This window comes from Xenopus laevis, chromosome 8L (assembly GCF_017654675.1).
Source record: "Xenopus laevis strain J_2021 chromosome 8L, Xenopus_laevis_v10.1, whole genome shotgun sequence".
Taxonomy (NCBI): Eukaryota; Metazoa; Chordata; class Amphibia; order Anura; family Pipidae; genus Xenopus; species Xenopus laevis.
Genome location: NC_054385.1, coordinates 108428502 through 108447058, shown reverse-complemented (window position 1 = coordinate 108447058; position 18557 = coordinate 108428502). Strand labels below are relative to the sequence as shown.

The following is an 18557-nucleotide window of genomic DNA, read 5'->3' as shown; positions in this document are numbered from 1 at the left end:
CTACACTTCCCTTAATGCATCGCGCAGCGGCGACGCTTTGCTTTATGGGTTTGTAAAATGGTGACGCGCGGTGTACTCTGGGAAACGTAGTTCTATTTTCTTTATCCTCGGCTGTGAAAACTGACGCGGAATAAGAAACAAACTACATATCCCGATAGCAGGTGGGGGCGTTCTATCATAGGAGGCAAAATACATGAAAAGTAGGCATCTTTTCCATTGAGTGTGGAAGCCGAAAAGAAAAAAAATAGAGGAACAATGACTTCTGGAAAGGCTTCTAAGGAGTTGCTCCAAATGGATCTGTATGGGCTGCTGGGAGTGGGGCCGCATGCAACAGGAAAACAGGTAATTATAGGGTTGGAATGCTAGATAGAGTTACTTTAGTGTTCACTGTTCAGGGGCAGTTATGGAGACAGAGAAGGGACAAGTTGAGGGGCAGCTATGAAGAGAAAGAACTGACAATTTATGGAGAAAGAGAATGGGCACGTTGAGAGGCAGATATGGAGACAGAGGGGCAAATTTACTAAAGGGCGAAGTGACTAACGCTGGTGAAAATTTCTCCAGCGTGACGTCATTTCTGGACTTCGCCGATTTACTAACGGGTGCTGGCGTAACTTCACTAGCGAAGGAGACAGACTGTATCGCTACTTCACACTACGCAAATTCACTAAGATGCGGATTTTATGAACGTTACCTCTTGCGCCAGACTTGCCTTCGCCACCTCAGACCAGGCGAAATGCAATAGAGTTGATTGAAAATTTTTCTTAATTTCAGTTTTTCAGGGTGATGGGCTGCAAAAGATCTAAAAGTTTTTTTAGGGTACCCGGCTTCCCCCCTACATTTCCTAAAATATGGCACATAAACTATACACTGGCCTCATGTGTAGTGCAAAATAACAACTCTATTTTATTAAGGTTCCCTGGGCTTGTGTAGTGTAATGTATTTGCTGCAACATATACGTCCATTGAAATTTCCGGAGGTTAGTGAATTTGCCCCAGAGAAGGGACAAGTTAAGGGACAGTTATGAAGAGAGAGAATGGGCATGTTGAGTGGCACTTATGGAGACAGAGAAGGGACACGTTTAGGGACAGTTATAAAGAGAGAGAGGAAGAGTTGTTGAGGTTTATCTAAGGATGCAAGATATGACTGACAATTAGCTTTAAGGGTTGTAATGCAAGGGAGCATGTGATGGTAAAAATAATACTTATTTGAACAAAAGGTGGTTCTTATTGGGCTTTTAACCAAAGTTCTGAGCTGTAAATAAGCACATTTTCTATATTCATATTGTATAGGTGAATAGATTTATTTTTTGTCGGATGACAGTTGTTCGGCAGCTCTCACTGATTTATGGTGTCTTATTAATCATCTTTTTGTCTTGTGGAACTACCTAGATTAAGAAAGCATACAGACAGAAAGCGCTAACTTGCCATCCAGACAAGAATCCAGACAACCCTCGGGCAGGTAATCCGCCATGTATTTTGCTGCATAAATATATATACTCTATGAGAGATAACATATTTTATCCCTAAAGCAGAATGTAAGTGTTCTGATTCTCCTTCCTTTGCTAGATGAGTACAGCTTTGACAAATGTTTGATATCCACAATCACCTAACCCTAGAACTCACGTCCTGTACTACCGTTGCAGCACTTTTGGGGAACATGGGTCCCCAAATTTTTTTTTTACCTGTGAGCAACATTCAGATGTAAAAGGAGTTGGGGAGCAACACAAGTAGGAAAATGTTCTTGGGGATGCCAGACTGTAAGTGCTGTGATTGGCCCTTTGTGAACTGTCAACCTTCAGGAGGCTCTTTTTTTCGCGGTTCACAACAAATAATTGCCGTCATACCAGGAATTCAAAAATAAGCACCTGCTCTGAGGCCACTGGGAGCAACATCCAAAGGGTTGGTGAGCAACATTTTGCTCATGAGCCACAGGTTGGGGATCACTGACTTAGAACTTAACATTACCTGAGCTTTTCGCTCCTGTCTTGTGGCTGCCAAGTGTTGCTTCATATGTATGTATGTATGTATGTGATTTGAGCTAAGTATAAAATGGAATAGAAAATCATAATGATTGGCAAAGTCAATTGCATTGGTATATTGGGGACAATTGTAATGCTATTGTGTAACACATTTTTTCTGTTTCTGTATTAGTATTATTATTATTTTTTTTGTAGCTGAACTGTTTCACCAGCTGTCTCAGGCCTTGGAAGTGTTGACTGATGGTGCAGCCAAGGTAAGTGCAAGTATATGTGACATAAAACAGAACATTGTTAGAGAACTACTCTGTTCTGTATGGTAATCATAAAGTGTAGGATGATGACCTAATATATGTTACCATTGGCAGCATGTCCTTATGAAATGTTATCTGTATGTTCAGGACCTTGCCGCCCAAAATAGGTTCGGGATGGGCATTCTGCAGTTCAGCAGATGTTGTTTAAGAAAATAATCTATAAACCCAACCCTTGCATAGTATTCAGTACAGCCCGGTGCTGTGTGTATGTTTAAAGGAACAGTAACATCAAAAAAGGAAAGTGATTTAAAGTAATACAAATATAATGCAGTGTTGCCCTGCACTGGTAAAGCTGCTGTGTTTGCTTCAGAAACACTACTGTTTATATAAATAAGCTGCTGTGTAGCAATGGGAGCAGCCATTCAAAGGAGAAAATGTTCAGGTTACACAGCAGATAAGTTCTGTAGAACATAATGTTATCTGTTATCCACTATTTACCCTGTGCCATATAGACTTTTTTCAATTTCCACCATTGCTGCACAGCAGCTTGTTTATATGAACTATAGTAGTATTTCTGAAGCAAACAGATCAGTTTTACCAATGCAGGGCAACAGTACATGATATTTTTATTACTTTAAAACACTTTCATTTTCTGGTGTTACTGTTCCTTTAAACATACACACAGCACCGGGCTGTTCAGGGTCCTATAGTGCAAGAAGAAGGTTCTTTCACCTAATGGCTTCATTTGGAGTAAATCATATAAGAGATCTTGTAGTCCAGAAGTCCACCATTGCTGACCTGCTTTGCCTTCAATTTTAGCCTATGAAAAGAGAGGGTCATTTTGCTCTAAATTGAATGGGAAATTGTCCTAGACTTGTGAAGTGTTAGAGGAATCCCTGCCTAGTATAAAAAGTATAGTATGGCTGCAATATATCATCCACTTAGTTGGGCAAAGCAGTGATAGAAATGGTATGCCAGTAGTTGGACAACCCCCTTATTTCCTTTTGGGATGTATGTTTGCCTATATGCTATTGACATCACATGGTATACACAGGGTGTGCTCATCATTATTACAGTAAGCTCTATCTCAGGTACATGTGCACAACAAAATTGCATCAGTTGAATACAGTTCTATAGAAAACATACTCAGCCAGTGCAACTAGGTACAAATCTGATCTCCAATCTATTATGAAAAAGTATCATGATAGCAACATTTTCCATGATTTTCTGTGTATGTGAACATTTATACTATGGTTATCATATGGGTACATTGACTTTCATAACTGTGATTTGTGATGTATCCATAGGTAGCATATGACAATCTCCGGAAAGCTAAAGAGGCTGCTGCAAAAAGAACCCAAAATCTAGATGAGAAGAGAAAGAAAGTAAAGCTTGGTAAGGGAGTAAATGTTGTCCTTGTTGGAGGCCCTTGCAGATTCAATTGGGGTTTTATTGCTTTAATACATATTTCTTGCCTAGTGTTCAGATATTGATAGTAGTATTGCCATTATTATCTACAAAGTTTGTGCTAGAAGCATTCAAATGTATTGCTACCAAGACCAGAAATATGGCTGCTCAAAGCTGTATGTAAAAAATATTTTCTTTGAAGCAGACAACCCGATATGACAATAGACTAGTGAACACTGCAAAAAGAAAAATACGAAAAAAGCGGATTTTACGGAAGTTTACACTAAGCATAATTTGTATAACGAAAGGGCATTTTTAATTTCCTAGTCCATTTACTGTAAATGTACAGCACACAAGTGCCTTCAGAGATTTCCGCAAAGTTCATGGGGGGCTGATTTTTTGCAGAAATTCTAAAATCTTTCCATGTTCTAAATGGAACTTGCTTTAAACCTGCATAATATAACAGATCCATTGTGAGGTGAGTTCTGGGTAGGAATGTGCCCTTACCTGCTGCTTTGGAATAGCAGTTCCTTCAGACCTGTTTAACTGAGGTTCTTTTCTCTGTCCCCTATAAGACTTAGAGGCACGTGAGCGGGAGGCACAGACTCGGGTGACAGAAGAAGATAAAGCACAAGTTGCACGAACATTAAAACAAGAGGTAGGTGCAGATTAATCTGTATGGCACAGTGGTAAATAAGAGTTTATGGAATTTTATTCATATTGGGAAAGTGAAGTTTGCTGTTCAGCACCTAGTTGTATTTAAAGGGATACTGTCATGGGGAAAAAATTTTTTTTTAAAACACATCAGTTAATAGTGCTGCTCCACCAGAATTCTGCACTGAAAATTCGTTTCTCAAAAGAGCAAACAGATTTTTTTATATTTAATTTTGAAATCTGACATGGGGCTATACATATTGTCAGTTTCCCAGCTGCCCCCAGTCATGTAACTTGTATTCTGATAAACTTCAGTCACTCTTTACTGCTGTACTGCAACTTGGAGTGATGTCACCCCTCCTCCCTTTCCCCCCAGCAGCCAAACAAAAGAACAATGGGAAGGTAACCAGATAGCAGCTCCCTAACACAAGATAACAGCTCCCTGGTAGGTATAAGAGCAACCCTTAATAGTAAAATCCAGGTCCCACTGCATCACATTCAGTTACATTGAGTAGGAGAAACAAAAGCCTGTCAGAAAGCAGTTCCATCCTAAAGTGCTGGCTCTTTCTGAAATGACCTGAGATGGCTGCCTACACACCAATATTACAACTAAAAAAAATACACTTACAGGTTCAGAAATTAAATTTTATATTGTATATCGAGTTATTTGCAGTGTAATTTAGAAATAAAAATTACATCATGAAAATCATGACAGAATCCCTTTAACTTCTGTATGGTATTACACTTTCCTGACAAGGCTGCTATCATCATAGATGTCGGTGTGTTATGGTCCTCTAATAATAATATACAATAAGAGACCTGCAGTTAACACGTGGCAGACCAGGAAATCCGTATAACCCCCAATTTGCCATAGACTTTTCCGTCATCCTGATTTTATTATAATCTGCCTTGAATGGATATTTGGCACAATATGTTGATAGCTCTCTGCTATATCATTTTTCTTCTGTCTCAGATCATACGCCTCCTGGAAGAAGAATCAAGGCAGCTGGAGGAGCAACAGAGGCAGGTACAGGAACAGATCAAAGCAGAGATGACACAGAGGCTGCAAGGTACATAGTCTCTTATCACGCAGTTTGGTTTTAATTAGATGTGTATGCTTTCTTTGCCCTTTATTTTTTTTAATTTTGTCCAATGAACCCAAGGTTTATATATCTACGAAAAGGAAGGGACTATTATCCTCTGCCAAACTTGGACTGGAAATCTGCATATTCTGACAAATTGGGGGGCTGCTATAAGATGCCATAGACAGTCACTATTTAGGCTGGCTGTGTGGGTCTCTATATACTTGAAATGCCAAGGCCTATTTTGTATACCACTGTAGGATTGAAATGGTTCTGCCCAAATCATATGACAGAGTTGAAATAAGTATACAAGCTGTCTCTGATTTTCACATTCTGTACCATTGTCTATAGGTCAAAGTGCTAGTGATGCTGTAGATGGGACACTGTCTGCTAAACTCAAGGTAAGAACTTTCAGCATATTCTTGTTGGATTGTGCCTTGCTGTGCTTACTTGTTTTTTTATTTTTTTTAATGCTTTATCTCCCACTGGGATGCCAATTCATCCATGCATATTGCAGGAGATTTAGCATGATCTAATTCTGCTTTAATAGCAAGAAGTGCTGGATATTCATTTTATTTTATTTTTTGAAAATAAGGAAATTATATTTAAAGAATACGTTGTTCCTTTGTTTAGTATTTTGTTAGATGAATATTAACACCAGTCCAACCAGTGGTGTCCATTGCTTCCAGATGCTGCTGAACTACAACATCCAGAATTCCACAAACAGCCAAAAGCTGACATTTGGAAGTTGCACATTGCTGAGCCTAAGGGCTTTAGCACACGGGCAGATTCGGGGAGATTTAGTCGCCTGGCGACTAATCGCCTCTTCTTCGGGGAGACAATCTCCCTGCCTTCCGCCTGCTAAAATGAAAAATTGCAATGCACTCTTGGCGCTTCGATTTCCAGAGTCGCCCAAAGTTTCCTTGTGAGGCAACTTTGGGCGACTTCGGAAATCAAAGCGCCGCAAATGCATTGCTGCAGGCGATTTTTCATTTTAGCAGGGGGAAGACAGTTCGGGTAGATTGTCGTCCCGCAGAAGAGGCGATTGGTCGCCAGGCGACTAAATCTCCCCAAATCTGCCCGTGTGCTAAAGCCCTTAAACTACACTTTTATATGTGCATCCGGCATGCAGCCACACCCCTTTTCCCGCGCAAATGAAGGCGTGCCTCTTATGTGCCAGATGCACATGTCACATTAACTCTGTATTTCACTGTTTTACAGCAGCAAAAGTCCAGGAGTGCTTTTCTGGTCTGTAGAACAGGAAGAGATAATTGTTGTTTTTAATGTTACATGCCATTAAAGGGGTTGTTCACCTTCCAACTCTTGTTTCTGTTCAGTTGGTTTCAGATAGTTCACCAGAAAAAAATACTTTTTCCAACTACTTTCTATTTTCTGTATGTGACTGTTTTTGTAATATTTAAGTTTATAGGGGTTGTTCACCTTCCAAACACTTTTTTTTCAGTTCAGTTGTTTTCAGATTGTTCCCCAGAAATAAAATACTTTGTTCAATTCCATTTCATTATTTTTTTTTAGTTTTTCCAAAATCTAAGTGTAAAGTTGAATGTTCCTGTCTCTGGTGTTTGAGTCTGGCAGCTCAGTAATTCAGGTGCAGACTCTGAACTGTTACAATTTTGCAACATTTAGTTGATACATTTCTCAGCAGCATCTCTGGAATATTAACAACTGCCTTTAATGAAACTCATTGATTCTGCTCAGCAGGGACAAAGATAAGAAATGTATCAACTAAATGTATCAATTTAGAACCGTTTACAGGGTCGACGACCCCCCCCCCTCCCAGAACTTTACACTTCAATATTAGAAAAAACGGTGACACATAGAAAATAGAAAGTAATTGGAAAAAGTCGTTATTTCTGGTGACCTATCTGAAAACAACTAGTTGTTTGAAGGTGAACAACCCCTTTAAAGTCTAAAGCTGCTCTGGAAGCAAATCAATACATTTCTTATCTTTGCTGCTGAGAAATGTATCAACTCAATATTGCAAAATTGTAACAGTTCAGAGTCTGCGCCTGAATTACTGAGCTGCCAGACTCAAACACCCGAGACACGAACATTCCACTTTAAAATGGAAAGTTTAAACGGTAAAAAATTAAAAGCAATTGAAAAAAAGTCTTTATTTCTGAAGAACAATTAAATAAATGCTTCATTAAAATACTGCTTTCCTTCTAAGAAAGAGGAAATGCAATTTCCAAATCTTTAAGAGCGAGGAAAGCCCAAGATCTACCCAAATCTTGTCCCCCCTTTTTTTCTCAGCTAAAATGGAAATACAAAAAGGATGATGAGACAAGAGGCGGCTATACAGAAGATGTACTTAGGATGCTCCTTCAGAAGGTTAGTGATCATCTAGTAATCCTCTGTTCTCTGTGGCTCTTCCTTCTTGTGCATCGCATTTAGCCACATCTATAATTTCATGGGGTAGTATAGCCACACCTTTACTGGGGGTTAATAGTCCAGAAAGTCTTTGGTGATTGTGTGTATGTGGTTTTATTATTGAATATGATTTTGTAAGAACAATAACACTCAAACATTGGCCTAATTGTGTTTCTCCAGAAGATGTCAGTAGCAGACCAAAACTACTTGTCTCCTTGGCAGTATAAATTCACCATCCCCCGCCCCTCATACAGGGGAACTAGAGCAAAAATTTAAATTTTATATACGTTTCCTCATACTGAAGTAAGAAACTTTCTAAATACAATCAATTAAAAATTCTGCATTGTTTCTGAAATAATCAAGTTTATATTTACTACATCTGTTTCTCTTCATTCAGTCTTCATGCAGCAGCTGGGTGTCAGATGAATGATCCAGTATATCTTATAGGGGGGTTCCTTTCCTAGCAGATGAATTAGAGCTCACTCAAATAACTGATTCCAGTACAAACAAAATATAAAAAAATAACTGCCTTTTGCCAAATTCTGCATGTAGAGAGACATGGGTGCAGATTCATCAAGGGTCGAATTTCGAAGTAAAAAATACTTCGAAATTCGACCATCGAATTGAAATACTTCGAATATCGGATTCAAACTTTGTACATCGAATTTGTGTATTCTGCGGTCGAAGTAAAATCGTTCGATCAAACGATTAAATCCTTCAAATTGAACGATTTTATCGTACGATGGAACGATTTTACTTCAAAAAACGTAGAAAAATGCTGTAGAAAGTCCCCATAGGCTAACATGGCACTTCAGCAGGTTTAATTTGGCGAAGTATTGAAGTCGAAGTTTTTTTAAAGAGACAGTATTTCGATTATTGAATGGTCGAATATTCGGACTATTTCACTTCGAAACGAATTCAAAGAAAATTCTAAGTCATGGTATCCTATTCGATGGTCGAAGTATCCAAAAAAAAAGTATCCAAAAAATTACTTCGAATTTCAAATTTTTTTACTTCGAAAATTCCCTCGAATTCACTTCGACCCTTGATAAATCTGCCCCATGGTGTCTGGTGATTTTAATAGAGTGAGCTCTAATACATCTTCTACGCAAAAGGAGCCCCCTATAAGATATATTGGATCATTCATCTGACACCCAACTCCTGAATAAAGACAGAATGAGGAGAAACAGATGATGAGAGAGGAATAGTGAAGATAAACTTGATTATTTCTAGGGATGCACTGAATCCAGGATTCGATTCGGCCAGGATTCGGCCTTTTTGAGCAGGATTCGGATTTGGCCGAATCCTTCTTCCCAGCCAAACCGAATCTGAATCCTAATTTGCATATGCAAATTAGGGGCCGGGAAATCGCGTGACTTTTTGTCACAAAACAAGGAAGTAAAAAATGTTTTCCCCTTCACAATTTGCATATTCAAATAAGGATTCGGTTCAGTATTCGGCCAAATCTTTCGTGAAGGATTCGGGGGTTCTGCCAAATACAAAATAGTCGATTCGGTGCATCCCTAATTATTTCAGAAAAGGGAAAAAAGTTTTAATTGGTTGTATTTAGAAAGTGTCTTATTTCAATATGATGAAGCTTATATTAAATTTTCATTTTCATGATTCCCCTTTAAGTTTTTGTAAATGTATTCCCACAAACCCATGGGAGGGCTGATGCCTTTGAGTTTTACAGGTTCTTTCCAGGTTTGGCCTTGATGACGATACTTGTATAAAGAATTAAGGTTTAGTATTGGAAGAAATACAAATATATGGGATCTGTTATCTGGAAACCTGTCATTAAGAAAGCTCTGAATTACAAGAAGGCTGTCTCCCATAGACACTTATTTATTCAAATAATTAAAATTTTTAAAAAATAAATTCCCCTTCGCTGTAAGTACCTTGTACTTGATCTCAGCCAACATAGAATTAATCCATATTGGTGGCAAAACATTCCTATTGGGTTTATTTAATGTTGTACAGACTTCAGGTATGAAGATCCCAATTATGGAAAGATCCCTAATCCGGAAAACCCCTGGTCCTGAGCATTCTGGATAATCGATTTTGTACCTGTATAGTATATAGGTAATGGCCACCAGGGGGCACTAAAATCAAAAAGATTAATTTATGACTCAGTTAGGCAAGGAGGTGGGTTATCAGAAGGCAATGTGTCATAGATTAAGCTGCAGTTTATATAGTGAATAAAGTACCCCCTCTTGTAAATTATAAGGATAGTATAAGTTACAGAGGAGTTTCATGACCATATAAAAACACGAGGCTGAAGGCAGAGTGTTTTTATACAGGTCATGGAACTCCGAGGTAACTTCTAATATCCTCATATTTTACAACTGGGGGTACTTTATTTATTATAATACTTAAATTTCAGTGAGTCATGTGACAGAAATGACATCAGAACTCACCGTTTATAACTGATGACGTCAGAACTCACCGTTTCTAAGGATATCATTTACAAGATAGTCATAGCTTTTGTGTATTATATGCCTATATACCACATGTAATAGTTAGTGACATTTGCCCACTCAGAATACCACTGTTAACCACCATTTGATGTCATTTCATAACTGGGGAGGGAATCGCATTTAATTCATATCTGCAAGATTATTATACTAATGATGTCAGTAATAAACTACATTTTCCCATAGACTAACCCATACCCTGAAAACATAGAATTTATGGTTATTTACTCTATCTGCTATATCTATCTAATCTAATCTATCTATTTTATCTAATCTATCTCCTGTATCTATCTATCTGCTCTCTCTCTCTCTCTCTCTCTCTCTCTCTCTCTCTCTCTCTCTCTCTCTCTCCTCTATCTATCTGCTATATTTATCTATCTCTCTCACTATCTATCATCTATCTATCACATTAATGGTCATACAGTGTAAACAGGGGCCAATCAAACCTTTTTTTAGGCTAAATATGTACCCTATTTAATTTCCTTTATATTGTGTGCTGCCTGGCCTTGGGTCTGGCCCATCTATAAACAATATTTAAAGCACATTTTACTGTGATGTTACTTGCACACAGAGCATAAATATTATTTAGTGCCTCTTTTAAATGTGCCATTAGTGCCCAGATCTTATAAACAAAGGCAGATATTTTAAGTCATATGCGTGTATATACTGTTGGGATGATTCCCTTGGAGATTATACATATAGTAATTGATGCATTTCATTCTGTTACAGTATGGGCAAGTTACACATTTACTCATCTCCAGCAAGAAAGGAACTGCCATAGCAGAGTTTTCATCATTTAAAGCTGCCGTAAGTTCTTCCTATCTCAACGTTCACGGGAATTACTTTGTAGGTAAACTGGGTAAAGGGCATGTATATGCCAAAATAACATAGTAATGAAATGTAATACTAAGGGCGGATTTATCAAAGGTCAAATGTTAGAGTTTTATTTACCTCGGACTTGAATGACCTGAAAATTCGAATAGTATCTTATTTAAAAAAAAAACTCGAACGTCTAAAACTCAAACTAATATTACTGACATGAAAACTCGAGTTCGAATTAAACTAAACTTGTATCGAGTTTTCTCCAAAAAAAAAACAACAAAAAACTCAAATTTCAGGAAAGCTATTAACATCTTCAAATGGGTCACTGCACCTCTGCCATTGACTTCTACATGAACTCGCCAGGTTTAAGGTGGCGAATAGTCGAATTCGAGTTGTTCCCAGGGTTAAGGTATGATAAATCTCGAATTTGAGTTTGGATTATTCCCAACTCGAATTTGTGAGTTTTGACCAAAAATCCAACTCGAAATTCGAACCTTAATAAATCTGCCCCTAAGTGAGTTTCAAGAGTTCTGACTCTAGAGACAATATAGCAGGTTTAATTCAAAGAAATAGTCCAGCAGCACTCCGATATTGTGAACAATGTGGTTCATGTGTGCCACAAAACAGGCAACGTTTCGTGCTTAGCCAGCCCTTTATCAAGCCTCCTAGCTAAGCTCGAAATGTCGCCTGTTTTGTGCTGGAATATGTCTTTGGAGTGAATACCTAACCTGGGCAGCCTGTCGCCACCCAACGCTACAAAAAGCAGTAAGAGTGGTTGTGTAGCACTACTCCATATGTTTGTGAATATTATTAGTTCCTCTCCAAGCCAAGATTCCATTTCCAATGATGCCATGCCTTATAATGAGCTGACTTCTATACATTGCTTCAAGTCAGAACCAGCAATTCAGAGAATAGCAAGGGACAAGCACTGCTGCTTTCAATAAAATTACATTTACAAATAACACAATGTTGGTCCCAGTTACACACATTCACCCATATGGATATTCTGAGCCATTATTCAGTGGAAATCACAAGTGCTCCAGTGTACAAGGGATGGATCCCCCAAAATGTTTTGTGTATTGGCAAAAAATAATGTAAGGGTTTGGACTCCTTCTGCCTTATGGAATAACCCTGTTGTTTTATTGAAGGACAGCAACAATATTTTTTGTTTTGGAAATTAAGGGGCACTGGAGAGAGATTTCTGGAGATGTTGCCCATGGCAACTAATCAGCAAGTAGATTTAAACAGCCACCTCTAAGTTAGAAAACAAAAGCAAAGATCTGATTGGTTGCCATGGGCAACATCTCCGTAGATCTCTCCAGATATTTATCTCCAATGTTAGTAAACATGCCCCAATATTAGAGAGAGACTTGTGTATAGGCAAGAAGTCACAGCTCCAGATGTTGCAGAGCTAACACTGATGTATATACTTTCTACCCCACAGGAAATGGCAGTGAGAAACGAATCCGGCCTTTTAAGTAACCCTCTAACACTCTCCTGGTTGGGTACCCCTCCTCCTTCCACTGTCCAGGAGAATTGCAGTTGGTCATATGTCAGTACACATTCTGTACCCTCCCAGGTAAGAATCCACAATGGCTCTGCATGGATAAAGATGATTTAAAGGAAAAACTAGACCCTGCTCCTAACTGATACTCAGATATAGCTTTCTTTGCGACTGCCACTTTGGATTCTGCACTTCCGTATTCACTCTTCCGTCTGCGCTACATTCTTCCACCTGCACTTCATTATCAAGTTTGCACATGCGCAAGATTTATACCCCGGGTCTCAGTGTGATTGGGCATTGCTGTGGTTACCCAAGCTAACCAAGAAGCTTGCAAATGTTGGAGATCAAATGCACATGACAGGCTCTACTGCGCATGTCACTATCGGCGCTTCAAGCAAGAGGTAAGATGGAGGAGATTGGGTCCACAGCAGTGCAGGTCTAAGCAAAGCAGCTCATGCAGGAGTGGAAAAAAGGAAATTGCAAAGGTATTATAGGGCTATCAAGAGGGGGTTAGTTCTCCTTTATTGATCAAAGCCATGGAACACAACTGACAAGGCCCGATAGGTTTGATGATCTCTGAGCAGTTCTGTTAAATGAAGTGTTTTTGGAGCAGAATAGTTAAACTGGCAACTGGGAGGGATTTAGATCTCCTTTAAAGGAATTGTTTGGTGTAAAAATGAAAACTGGATAAATAGATAGGATGTGCAAAATAAAAAATGTCTCTTATATAGTTAGTTAGCCAAAAATGTAATGAATAAAGGCTGGAGTGACTGGCTGTCTAATATAATAGCCAGAACACTACTTCCTGCTTTGCAGCTTTCTTATTGGTTACCAGGCAGTAACCAATCGGTGACTAAAGGGGGGGGGCACATGGATCATAACTGTTGCTTTTGAATCTGAGCTGAATGCTGAGGATCAATTGCAAACTCACTGAACTATTATGTCCCATGTGGCCCCCAGAGTTAGAGAGCTGAAAACCAGAAAATACTATTCTGGCTATTATGTTACACATCCAGTCACTCCAGCCTTTATACATTACATATTTGGCTAACTAACTATATTACAAACATTATTTATGTTGTACAGCCTATCCATTTACCCGGTTTTTATTTTTACACTGAACTGTTCCTTTAAGCATCTATATGAAAGTGCATGGAACCCTAAAAACGTTTTTTAAATGTCCTAAAGAAACAGATGTATTGACGATGGTTTAGTCATACAGCACCTTGTGAGTCTCCATTTGCCCACGTCTATACTAAGTAGTCCATCCTTTTTTTTCAATCACAGGTGCCAAAGGTTTTTCTGTATGCCAGGTCCGTGTTGCTTCCCAAACTGCTGGGCCAATCTCGGAGCAGAGCAGCTGCAGGAAGCAAAAGGAGCCCTGTAATTACTGCATGCTTCAGTGTTTATTACAGCGCCACATAGGAATGTTCCCTCTAATTTCTCCAGGGCCCTGGCCGACACATTCCAAAAAAAAAAATTGTGAGCTCAGAGGTGGGTGGATCTTAATTAGTACTAAATAATGTATTTCCAGCAAGAATTCTGTGCACTGCACAATTCTCTGGGTGCCCTTGACCCAAAACATGTGCAACATAGGCACCCTGGCTGTGTGCATGGGGTAAGCTGGGGTTATTTCATAGCAAATCTTATCTTTCAGGTTAGATCTAAAGGACATTTACATTACTTCCTTTAGTTCCCAATGTTCCTGAGCTTTTTCACTTTACCTAAGAGAGCCTGCACGTGAAAGAATGTATGTTCTGGAACAATCTGTATATTATTACCGGCTCTGCTTTTCTTCATGTGACCCAAGAGATTGGACAGTAGCTTCCCATTCATCTGATAGTATGACTGGTTTAGCCAACTATTTGTCTTCTCAGCCTTTATCTGTGTTGCCTTGTGAAGGTGCTGGAAGACTGACTGTGCTACTCATTGTAAAACTGAATACCGTATATACTCGAGTATAAGCCGATCCGAGTATAAGCCAAGGTACCTAATTTTACCTACGAAAACTGGGAAAACGTATTGACTCGAGTATAAGCCTAGACACAACTACAGCCCTGTCTCCCAGCAGCGCACATTCTGCCAAAGCGACCCCCCCAGCAATCAACCGGACTTCTTTGCAAAGTTGATGGTGACAGAGAATTGCCAAACGGATTACTGTGTGCATTGTCCCACTGTCCCACTACCATGTGCAGAGGGTGCTGTTTGATATTGCCATCACTGTTAATCTTTGGTATAACCAACAGAGAACGCTGTGTGATATTGCAGTCACCCTTATTCTTTCATATAACCAACAGAGGGCACTGTGTGATATTGCAGTCACTCTTATTCTTTCATATAACCAACAGAGGGCACTGTGTGATATTGCAGTCACTGTTATTCTTTCATATAACCAACAGAGGGCGCTGTGTGATATTGCAGTCACTGTTATTCTTTCATATAACCAACAGAGGGTGCTGTGTGATATTGCAGTCACTGTTATTCTTTTATATAACCAACAGAGGGCGCACTGTTCTTTCATATAACCAACAGAGGGCATTGTGGGATATTGCAGTCTCTCCCCAAGTGAACTGTTGGTATAGGAATGATTAAAAGTGACTGCAATCTCAGCTACTCGGGTCAGGTACTACTGACCCGAGTATAAGCCGAGGTAGACTTTTTCAGCACATTTTGGATGCTGAAAAACTCGGCTTATACTCGGGTATATACGGTATATATATATTTTCTGTTGCCTTTGTCTCTATCCCAACTGCTTTCCCTGCTCCCCGTTATTCACCTCTGGTTTTCCTCATCCTTTTCTTCATTATGTTCACATAATTAATGGACTGTTAACTGCAAAGTGCAGCTTGACATTGCATTAGGGATGCACCGAATCCAGGATTCGGTTCGGGATTTAGCCAGGATTCTGCCTTTTTCAGCAGGATTCGGCCGAATCCTTGTGCCTGGCCGAACCAAATCCAAATCCTAGTTTGCATATGTAAATTAGGGGCAGGTAGGGAAATCGCATGACTTTTTGTCACAGAAGAAGAATTTTTTCCACTTTTTCCTTTCCTGCCCTTAATTTGCATATGCAAATTAGGATTCGTTCGGTATTCGGCCGAATCTTTCACAAAGGATTCAGGGATTTCGGCCGAATCCCAAATAGTGGATTCGTGCATCCCTACATTGCATAAATAATTATATTCTATAACAGTGAACGTCTCTGCACATGTTTGTGGCAGGCTAGGATAGCCTTCACACTCCTTAAAGGGGTCATGTCACCCACTCATGAAAATCTGTATAATAAAAGTCCTTTTAAAATTAATCATGAAACCCATTTTTTTTATTTTTTTTTACTGTACTGGTTATAAACTCAACTATCATATATTACCTTCCCCTCCTCTATGCCTTAGGCATAGAGGCGGGGCAAGCAATTACTTTCCAACATTTAATTTTGTAGCCATTGCACAGGTGTGGGTACAAGTGCCCCATTATGGTGGATAAACAAGATTTTAGCTTGCCTTAATAAGTGTCCACAAAATGGCTGCTGCCTGCTTGACGTGATTGTGATTTACAAGACTAAAAGAAATAAAATTGAAATCATGTATATGGTATAAGTGAAGTTTATTCTGCTTGAATAACATCGTAAAACAGGATTTGGAATTATTTTTTAGGGTGACAGGTCCCCTTTAATACCGGATGTGTCATTGCATAGTATAGTAGATATGGCCATGGTGCAGCGACTACTTAGGCTAGGATGTATAACATTGTGGATTCTCCGCAGGTGGAGAATACGCTGCCCTGTTGCTCCCCTTGTCTTTTGAACTGCAGGCAAATTCTGTCGCTAAATGCAAAAAGACTGGAAATCCGCCGCATCTGCCTGCAATCAATCAGAAACCATGCTTCCGGATGCAGGCAGAGCAGGAGCAGAAGAGCAGCGGGGCAGCGTTTCTCCGCAGGCTGAGATCCGACATGGTACAGAACTGTACAGTCCAGAATATTGTGGACTGGTATAAGGGAAACGGGAAAGTAAATCACTTTCCAGCCGCAGCCAGTTAATCTGATTTTTCTCTGGATCAACCACCATTCAGCTGTTATCTTAATAAGGTACATCCATGGATATAATATGCTTAAAGGGCATGTAAAGGAAAAAAAAATCCAATTATTTACTTTCTTCAATGAAAAAGAAACCTATCTCCAATATACTTTAATTAAAAAATGTGTACCGTTTTTATAAGAAATCTGACTGTATGCAGGGAAATTCTCCCTTCATTCACTGCTGTGCATAGGAATTGTCAGACGGTCCCTAACTGCTTTGCAGGGAAACAATCATACTTATGAACAGCAGGGGGAGCCCCACCTTACTTCCCAGCCATGCAGAACTCAAGCAGCTTGTTTGTTGTTTGTTTGTTTGTTGTGGTGCAGGAAGTTCTTGTTTATGTTTACTATACAAAATACAGCATTTCAAGCAGTATTCTTTCTTAGACTTTACTTCCCTTTTAAAGCGGTGGTTCACCTTTACAATCTTTTAGTATTTTACAGAATTGCTAATTCTAAGCAACTTTTCAATTGGCCTTAATTTTTATAGTTTTTTTAATTATTTGCCCTTATTTTCTTCTAACACTTTACAGTTTTTAAATGGGGGTCACTGACCCATCTAAAAACCAATGCTCTATAAGGCTACAAATGTGTTGTAATGGCTACTTTTTATTACTCACCTTTCTATTCAGTCCTCTCCTATTCATATTCCAGTCTCTTGTCTCTCAGCCCGACTTTCGGGCAGATATAGATTGGGGAAGCCCGTTGGAGGGCCCCACACATGGGCCAATAAGCTACTGACTCAGTCTGTCAGCAGCTTTTATCGGCCCGTGTATGGCCACTTTAAGGTAATTTTTGCTGACATCGCCAAACAAGCGGATCGCTCAGTGTATGGCCACCTTTAGTCACAAGCTTCTCTCAGCATGTTCTGCGTATAATGCCTTATAATTGCAGAGGGCTAAAAGCAGGGCATTTCCAATGTAACCCCTTTGAGCTGATTCTTACGAAATAATAATTGTTTTTTTCTATCCAGGGTTCTGTACAATCAGAGCGGGATTTCGAAAGCTTAGTGATGATGAAGATGAGACAAGCTGCTGAGCGTCAGAAGCTCATGGAGCAAATGCAAAGAGAAGATGAGGACTTGAACACTTAACACCCCACCCATCTGACAGATTTGGGCTTTTTTTTTTTACTGGTTGCTGATTTTTTTTCAGCAGTTTCGGTTTGTTCTTGTTCTGTACTAATAAGCGTCTTTATAAGACGTGAACCTCTAGGTGGGATGATGCAGACTCTTGCCCTTGTAATCTGGAGAGAAATATTGAACAAAAGCAGGTTGGTGAGCCGTTTGCCGCACAATCATCCACCAAAACAAAAGACATTGGTTTTTATATGTACACTGGCAATAACAGAATTGGTATATGAGGTTCTGTACTTGGTTATTAAATCTCGTATACTTACCTTTCACTGGAATTATTTTTTGTTTGTTTGTAGGCATTTACAGCGTGTATGTACAGTGCAAGGAGGTGCATCTAAAACTCATCAATTCAGTAATGGGACAAGACATGTAGAAACATTACACTGATTGGACTAGGGAAGTAAAGGGCACGTAAGGTATTAACTGTCCCTTGTAATAGGGTAGTGTGCTGTGGTTATGCAGAGAATGCTGTACATTCAGTTGTGTGGCTTGAGTGTGATGTTTGCCCCTGATGGACACAGGTGTTTTAGCTACATCTAAATACAAGCTTTGGCCACTGTCCATTACCAACATGATGCTTTCTTTGCATGGCAGCAATATATCACACAGGTATAACAATGACATAGTATTCCACATGGACTGATAGAAGATGGTGCATATATTTTTTTTTAAAAACTGTGTTCAGCTCTTACAGCAGCACCGATGCGTCTGTATGTGGACTGGGACTATTATACCAGAGGGTATTACCTGAAACACATGCATTTACTGATTGTAAGGTAGAGTCA

General features: G+C 39.3%; 1 protein-coding gene across 4 annotated transcripts; it reads left to right on the top strand.

Moving 5' to 3' along the window:
* The first annotated feature begins 156 nt into the window (after positions 1-156).
* LOC100049763 (dnaJ homolog subfamily C member 17) lies at positions 157-18035 on the top strand. Of its 4 annotated transcripts, XR_005963556.1 has the most exons (13): positions 157-342; positions 1389-1458; positions 2174-2232; positions 3537-3624; positions 4212-4294; positions 5264-5360; positions 5724-5773; positions 7644-7721; positions 10964-11041; positions 12501-12635; positions 12720-12961; positions 13848-14054; positions 17611-17747. XR_005963556.1 is itself a non-coding variant. In XM_041573395.1 (12 exons), exons 1-12 carry the CDS (start codon positions 256-258, stop codon positions 17645-17647), a joined length of 1104 nt encoding a protein of 367 aa, XP_041429329.1. In that variant the 5' UTR covers positions 158-255; the 3' UTR covers positions 17648-18035. The 4 variants fall into 4 exon arrangements, 2 of the variants coding, with proteins under 2 accessions (XP_041429329.1, XP_018083975.1); XM_041573395.1 differs by lacking the exon at positions 13848-14054 and having other exon boundaries at positions 158-342; positions 17611-18035; XR_005963557.1 differs by lacking the exon at positions 12720-12961 and having other exon boundaries at positions 160-342.
* Positions 18036-18557: the final 522 nt, after the last annotated feature.